We start from the raw sequence: 8,717 nt of genomic DNA, 5'->3' as shown, positions 1-8,717 counted from the left end.
AAACGGTATTTGCGATTTCCCAAATCGCGCAGAAATGCGTTCATGCTTCCATTTGGCTCTCGTCTCTAAAGATGGCTGGGACCGCCCTCATGAATAAAGATCGAGGAGATGCTATATGAGCTACGGAAAGTGCTTTAGCATTGGCCACTAATAGCTAGCTCCCTCATGAATAAAGATGCTGTAGATGCTACGTTCCCGTTTATAGTAATGCTGAATTAGCTTTAGCAGCAGACGCTAATACCTCCCTCATGACGGTGCTGCGTGGGTCAGTAAGGATTGGGAATTAACTAGGGAGGGGGGGGGGGGGGGGGAGGCTGAGAGAGAGAAACAGCGGAAGAAAGAAAACAAAAGAGAAAATAAGAGATGGTGAGAGAGAAAGAGAGAGAGATACTTTACAGATGAGCTTGTTGATGTCAATGGTAGTGCTCTCCAGGATCAATAGATCACGTTTGCGGCAAACATCAAAGAATTGTAGAAATGGTTGTTGGCCTAATACCGACCTAATTATGGGTGTAGCTCTCTGTTGGTTTGATCCCCAGAAAGCTTTTGAAGGGGTGCCGTTTTTGGCGTGAGCTCCTCGGGGTCTATGGTCATGCCTCGCTATGTGTGACCGTGAAACCCGTAAGACCCTGTGGAAACGGATAATCAACAACACGCTGGTCACTGACTGTAGCAAGTATGACCAAAGAGGATGGAAATGGAATGACCAGAGCTCTGAGACCAAACACCCAGAAAGGTCTTCTGCTGTTCTCCCAACCTCTAACTTATCCCAATCCATTCTGCTGTATCCATAGATCAACTGTGAATGATGATGAGACTCTTTTACAACCCTTAAAGGGGCCCTATTTATTTTTGAGTTTGTGTCATCACAGTGTCCATCAATCAAAGATGGTAGGTCAATCTATCCACCTCTGATGTCAAAATTGAGTTGAATGACCAGTATATGCTGAGGTTAAACAATGAATAAAGATGACATCTGTTATGCCTGACGTAGCAAAGACGTGTTAGCTATACAGTGTTAGCACATTAGTGAAGGCGTTTTGGATATTCATCATTAGCAGACATGGTAGCGAAATAACATGAGCACATTAGCAAAGACATGTTAGCTATGCAACATTATCACATCAGCAAAGAAATATTAGCAAAACGGTATGAACACATTAGTGGAAGACTAAGCTAGCTATACAGCATTAGCGCATCAGTATCAGCAAAGACATGGAATTTGAACTCAAGAACTTTACGCCGTTTGCTACAAATAAAAGCGTTAGGTTTGCAAATACAGAGGACTCAATTCCACCCTACAATATCTGAACAACAACAACAAGCTTTTCACTCAGCTTTAAGACACGTTAAGAGGCCAGAAGTCAACCTCAGGAAGACGCCCAGCGATGTACGTTGGTTACTTTCGAGATGTCGTGTAAATAATTTATCCACGGCGATAGCACTTTGTGCTCCGACTATTAGTTGGAGTGGCTACCTCTCAGAGTACAAATGTCTTTTCTCTCTCTCCTTTCTCTCTTTTCTTTACACTTCTCCTTAAGCTGTCCTCCCCTTTAAACCAACTGTCATTCCGGCTTCCACAACACATCCATCACGCTCGGCTCCTATCGGAGGGGGGAGGGGGCAGTGGGGCCCTCGCCGAACCCTACGCCAACACTCCTATTCTCCGTTTATTTTGCCTAACGACAGGAGTTTCCACTCAAAAACCGAGTCTTCCCGCACCACCACCTCCACCGGCGCCCAGCCCCCATCGAGGTTTTCAAGGTTGGACTGAGTCCCCGGGGTCAGCCCCCCCCCCCCCTCTCTCTCCCCGTGGTGTCAATAACCCCCCAAAACACCGGAGACGGCCAACAGAAATCTTTTATTAATTTAGTTTTCATTAAGGAGGTAGCCGTCAGGACAGAGATGGATTGAGCTCTGGTTCACTGGAGAGATCTTCCCTGCTGGCGGATCTTGGTATTGTGAAATACCGCGGTTGGAGTTTCTTTGTCATTCGATGTATTCTTAGGGCGATAATGGGTCTCTAGCGTAATGGCTCGTAGATGTTGAACATTAATTTGACATTAATAGCGGTAACAAAATATTTCGGTGCGTTTCAGCGGGGGAGAGAGAGAACAACGGCAGTGTCTTGGAGGTGTCGGAGGAGTTAAGGAGAGGCAGCCTGTGCCTTCACACTTCCTCTTCTCAACGCCTTCAGACGCTCAGCAGAGAGCTGACGGGGTCTACAGGTGTTCGCTGGTGTTGGGTTTCAACATGTTATTCATGTCGGGGAAAGAAACGAAAGGAAACTGAGCAACTTGGCGTCGGATGCGTCGATGTCAGCGATTTCAGCGGGCTTGACTCGACCGTGATGCCTTAGTCCGCTCTCTCTCCCCTAGTCCCACTCAACGCCTCCACAGCGCCTAATGGCGCCTTGAGCTCATGATCGGCTCCATCATCTCTCGATTCAACTCCAGCCACGGTCAGAGAATATGGTGAATATGAAGAACATGAGTTCCAGGGGACTTCCCAGATAAGGAGTGTAGGGTACGATCATTATTTATAGTGTGGAGAAGGAGATAGAGAGTGGAGAAGGAGAAATTGACTCATATTTGTTCTGTTACCATAAGAAAACAAACATCGCCCACACACAGACACACGCAGATAAAGACACACACACACATACACACACACACAGACACACACAGACACACACACACACACACACACTCACACACACAGATCGTTTAGATAGATTCTGTCCAAAAGAAAATCATTTGGATCGCTAGATAACCTGTTGCAATTTCCTGCACACATTGTAGGAAATTAAACTGTTCATTTATTAAACTGGAAATATAAATTAACTTCGACTCGTAGAGCAGGGCCTTAACAAAGCCAGGCTAAGACCAGTATGCATTCAGGTTAATGTAAAACGCTGTTAATGAAGGGGTCCCCCAAATGTCACATATTATTACAGTACATGAATGTCTCGATGTAGCCTTTATGCTGAGGTGTTCTGGGTAATAATGTGTCTGCGTGTGTTAGCGTTGACGCTAGCCAAACGCTGGCCCCACATATACACTCAGCTAATCGCTTTCATCTGGTTTCCGTGCGGTGGTCAAACCCATTCCAAGCTTTAAATACAATTAGATTTTACACAAGGTCCCAATCCTTTCCTTTTTTAACTCTCATCATTAAAAGCAGTTTTTGCTTCAATACACTTAACAGACGCAGTTCAGTTTGACAACCAGTTCATTCAATGTTAGCCGTACTTGACTTGATCCGTTGTTACGAGCCATTTCACAACTGACCCTTTAGTGACAGATCACAAGTGGCGGTATACCAGGACTGTACCAACTGGTACGCTGATTTGTCCAGGGTGTGAGTTTCTGGGCAGAAAGTCCCACTTGTGATGTCACTGCAGGGCAGCGACGTCCCAGTTGGGTGTTGAAATAGTTAGCTGGTGATCTACTGAAACCATAATTATTAATTCTCATTCTCAAGCATCATAGGTGAATAAACGCCGTTGGAGAGTGCAGTGGACGTGTTTTGAAGAATTGCGGTCTGCAACGTCTACAGCGTTTCTGTGAACAGGTAGGACCATTCCCCCGTGAAATCAAACTTTTGCGGGAACTTTTCACGGAAACAGACTTTGACGAAATTAGTTTGAAAGCCCGCTAGGCACGAGATTGGCTGTGTTGCCTGTCGTTGTCTAACCTAGTCTGTTTCCACGACCCCCCTTAACTGGAAACCCCCCCCCCCCCCAGGAGCCATAAAGCCTTATCTTACTGTTTTGTGTGTATGCATGGGTGAGCCTTGTGTGTGTGTGTGTGTGTGTGTGTGTGTGTGTGTGTGTGTGTGTGTGTGTGTGTGTGTGTGTGTGTGTGTGTGTGTGTGTCCGGTGTGTGTCCGGTGTGTGTGTGTGTGTCTGCAGATGCAAATTGAAGGGCTTACCGATTGTGTCTCCAAAGCACCCTCTCATATCTCCTAACATCCCATCGGACCCCACATCGCTAGTCTGGGGGCCTCCATCGTCGCCCAGGAATCGGCCCCAGATGTTCTCTCCCTCCCCCCTCCCTCCCTCTCTGTCTCTCTCTAAGGGCTCAAACAGAGACTAGACTAAACTTTCTCCTCGGAAGTGCTTTCCGCCCATTCACAACCAGCCGTTCGGAACCAGCCGTTCAGACACCGCCGTGGGTCCTCAAACACATCGCCGTGGAAACAGACCGGGCGTGAAGGCGTAAACTTTGCCGCCATTCCCTCCCCCCCGACCTTTGACCTTCCTCCTAGTTGTGTGTCGTGTGTGTCTTGAGAGCGTGTGTGTGTGTTGAGCATGTATGCTTTTGTGTGTGTCCACGTGTGTGTGTGTGTGTTTGTGCGTGTGGATCGTCTGCGTGCATGTGTGCGTATGTGTGTGTCCAGTGTGTGTGTCATATATGTGTGTGTGTGTGTGTGTGTTTGTGTGTGTCGAGTGTTTGTGTGTGCGTGTCTGTGTGTCTGTATGTGTGTCTCGTGTGTATGTGTGTGTGTGTATGTGTGAGTCCAAGTGTATGTGTGTGTTGAGTGTGTGTGTGTGTGTGTCTGTATGTGTTTCGAGTAATGTGTGTGTGTGTGTGTCGGGGCGCATTCCGGCGAGGGTGTCGGGGTCAACGGCTCTGCTGAAGGACGGCCATTTGTTTAACCTCTGATTAGGACAAGAATGTAAACCATCCGCCGAGCGACGCGCAGAGACGACGGCCCCGCCTCACACCCGCTCCTCTCTCCGTCCTCACACTGAAGAGAGAGCACCTCGCCACCCCGGACGCACACACACACCCTATGGGACACACACACACACATACAAACACACACACACACACCATATAGGACAAACACACACACACACCTTATAGGACACACACAGACGCACACACATGTACACACACACACAAATCATATCGACACACACACATACACAAACACACACACCATATAGGACACACACACAAACACTCACACCATACAGGACACACAAACAGACACACACAGACACAAACACACACACACACACCATATAGAACACACACACACACACACCATATAGAACACACACACACACACCATATAGTACACACACACACACTAACCATATGGACACACACACAGACACACACACACCATATAGGACACACACAAACACTCACACCATACAGGAAACACACACAAACACACTCACACAGCGCACCTACCTGTGAAGGGGAACACAGGCTAATCTCTACCTAATCCCTATCTGGGGTTTTCGCAGCGCGGCGGAAAGCCCTAAAAAGAAACACGTGCGTGTAAGGATATGTACCTTTATTTGTCTTGTGTCCCTGTGCGTCTCTCCGCCCCCCCGCCCCCCCGACACACACCGTTTGAGCTGATTCTGCAGATAGAGTTATGAAAGGGGTTTGGGGCGGCACGCCGCCGTCGATGAGCCGCCGTGCCGAGACGATTCCCTTTAGTTTGGTTTTTTAAATGTTTTTTAAAATCTTTAGTGTTCCCCATCATGTCCGTCGTCACGGCGCTTGCAAGGAAAATAAACGGAGACGGGGTCGCCACGTTGGAAACATTAGCGCATCACATGCTTCTTTATTTAATCTTAAAAACACAACACGTACCACATGTTACGACAAAAAAGAAAAAAAAGAGAGACGTTAAATAAATCGGCAAATGTACAACGCGATGAGGTAAAGGAAAGGAGGGTTTGAGGGCTTTTCTTCTACTCGCTCGATGTCAGAACCTCCATGGGTGGAAATACCGAACCTCAAACTATGAATTCGTCCCCTCAGGAGAGCTATTTTTGCACACAAACACATCAGCTGATAACATGGCGTCTTGTCGTCCTTCACGGGGGGAGATTGGTTCTTATCTCCAGGTCCAGATGTTCCCCTATATATTCCTTCCTGGTGTTCGCATCGAGAAGGTTCTACAACGTGCAAATCTGATTGGTTTAGAGGAACCACTGTGTGATTCAACTCCACACAGAAACCAACTGAGCTCTGACAGGGGCTAAGTATCCATCTTGTTTTACGGCGCTTTCATTACCTATTAAAGGAAATATAGTCTGGCCGGATCAGAGCTCAGGCCCCCAGAAGGCCCTCCAACGAGATGGGAAAACACACATCCTACTGTGTCAAGGGTTCACTGCTGCTCACACTCAATGGAAGGTCTACTACTGTTGTTTTTGATCAGGTCAATTATTTACACCTTGCATGGAAAACACGAGCGCTAAACACATTTCTATTGCTCTACGAGTGAGAAAATAGATGTACTACCAACCATTACACACATCCACACATCTGCATCAATGCTTGAAGAACTTGAACGACGGAATTTTGATTTAATTTGCTTGGCGAGTCGGCTCCGTTGGCCCGCCAATTCGTAAATCGACATTCAAATGAGGGTTACACACTCTGTCTCAGGCCCTAGTCCAAACAACAGTTGGTGGATGGAATCGCCTAACAGCTCTGAGATATTCAGAAGCACTTCTTCAAACACTGGATGCGTACCAGACAAGCCAAGCGCCTCGACAAAACCAAGAGGGTATCAGATGTACATAACCTCAGTTGTTCCTTATAATGGGAACACAACAACGGACAAAGGAGGCCTTTACATAAAACCTCCAACACCACCCACCTGTATTATAGTGGACCAAAGTGACACAAAGGACAATAGTAGAAAAACACACTATATATATATATATATATATATATATATTCATATTATACAGACGACGGGGGTATGTGCTGCTTTGAGTGAGCGACAGTTCACTTCACTTCATGGCCTTTAGTATCCAACAAAGTATCGAGGTGATCTTCACAACCACAGTTCCCTCGACACACCGGTCGAGGGTGCGGAGACAGAGATGTGCCTGCTAATCAGTTAATCAGTTAATGCCAACCAGGAATCCTCAACCGCATCAAGTCTGGTTTAGGCAGCTTGGCCTCCAGACAAAAAAAGGTCCATTCTTTCGTTTCTCTTTCCCAGAAGTAGGTCCCAGTCCGTTGCACTTGGCAGTGCTCCCTGTGGACTGAGATCTGTGTAAAAGGTTACGAGACAACGATAGCGTCCCAGTTATGAGCCAGGCTGCATCCCACGCACGGAGCCAAACAGGAAGTGTCCTTTTACAAACGTCTGAAACCCGATCCCTGACGAAGCGTCGCGGGCGAATCATCGCGGCTGTAGCGCATAGCGGCGGGCTACTCAAGAGAAGGTCAACGGGCTGGCAGGTAAAGAGTGGCGAGGGGCTAATTATGGCGACACGTAGAAAGGTTATAGTCTTGGGACAAGTCTAATAGCGGGATTGTCATGGTAATAGCACGCATTACGTAGCAAGTAACTAGTCTGAGGAGAGGTCCAATAACTGGATTGTCATGATAATAGCACGTATCACGTAGCAAGTAGCTAGTCTGAGGATACGGCTCACAACTGGAGTGTCGTGGTTGTAGTGGGTAGCCAGCAGCAAGTAACACGTTTTGGAACACGTTTAAAAGGCGGATTGTCAGTGTTGTAGCATGTAGCTAGCCGCTAATCTAAGCAGTAGTCTACAAGATGGGTTTTTACTCTTGTAGTAGTGTGTAGCTTGCAGCAGGTCTTAGGAAAAGCCTAGAGGGTATATCGTCATAGTCGTAGCACGTAGGAAGCAGCTAGTAGCTAGTCTTAGCAGAAGTTGTGGTTGTACCATCATGATTATAGCACGTAGAAAGAAGCTAGGCGCTATTCTTAGGTGAAGTCTGTAGGGCGGATCTTCATAGTCGTAGCACGTAACAAGTAGCTATATGCTAGTCCTAGGTGAAGTACAGAGGGCGGATCATCATGGTGGTAGCGCGTAGCCAGGAGCTAGTAGCTAGTAGCTAGATGCTAATCCTAGGTGAAGTCCAGAGGTCGGATCATCATGGTGGTAGCGCGTAGCCAGGAGCTAGTAGCTAGTAGCTATATGCTAGTCCTAGGTGAAGTCCAGAGGTCGGATCATCATGGTGGTAGCGCGTAGCGAGTAGCTAGGGCCCTTGAAGTAGTGCCACTTGATGCCGTTGAGCTTGCCGATGTGTTGGCCCTCGGCAAAGTACATTCCGTTCAGGTTGGACGGGCCGCAGGCGTCGAACCACCAACCTGAATGACAGATGAGGAGAAAGAAAAAATATATTAAGATGTAAACTTTGACCTTGATATACAAGAGCACAAAATGAGGCTCCACTTCTCCGATGATATTGGAAGGAAATCCAATACAAATCCTCTATTCATCCATCGCAAGGCACCTCTGTCTGTCTGTCTGTCTATCTTTCTGTCTGAAGAAAGATGAACAACAGACAGACATTTGTCTGTTCATCTTTCTGTCTCACTGGTGTATGAACGGTCATGGCCACTATCTAAAACAAATTTGCTTCATAATTTTCTTTTTTAACAATGAACAGCTATCAATATATCACAAACGACAAAAACACAAGGACAAAAAAAAAGAAACATAATCCATGTTTAAAGGTCAAAATTCAATCCTAGTGTCCAGAAACACACCGTCCAGGCTCAGGAACGACACTGGCAGTTAGTCTTGGCGTGAAAAGCAGAATGTGGCGGTTAGAATACCTGCCCTGGTCTCGTAAAGGTTGAGTGTCTCCCATGAACTCTCTCCAGGGCACTAGGGCCTGTTAAAGTGTTGTGTGTGTCTGTGTGTCTGTGTGTTTCCGTGTGTGTCTGTGTGTGTGTGTCATCAAGTTCACCGA

At 47.0% G+C, this 8,717-nt stretch overlaps 2 protein-coding genes across 2 annotated transcripts in view; both read right to left on the bottom strand.

Moving 5' to 3' along the window:
• The window catches only part of LOC307085091 (exostosin-1b-like), a gene marked incomplete at its 5' end in the record, with an annotated part of 412,390 nt that overhangs the window by 212,900 nt on the left and 190,773 nt on the right, over positions 1-8,717 (bottom strand). The gene's annotated exons all lie outside the window — the stretch shown is intronic.
• angpt1 (angiopoietin 1) overlaps positions 5,666-8,717 on the bottom strand; it is a gene marked incomplete at its 5' end in the record, with an annotated part of 67,517 nt that continues 64,465 nt past the window's right edge. The window contains one exon of the mRNA XM_079749768.1: positions 5,666-8,109. Within this exon, the coding sequence (XP_079605894.1) occupies positions 7,946-8,109 (164 nt within the window). The 3' untranslated portion in view covers positions 5,666-7,945. The remainder of the gene's footprint in view (positions 8,110-8,717) is intronic.

This window comes from Pollachius pollachius (genome assembly GCF_949987615.1).
Source record: "Pollachius pollachius genome assembly, chromosome: 13".
Classification (NCBI taxonomy): domain Eukaryota; kingdom Metazoa; phylum Chordata; class Actinopteri; order Gadiformes; family Gadidae; genus Pollachius; species Pollachius pollachius.
This window is presented reverse-complemented; position numbering and strand designations above follow the sequence as displayed.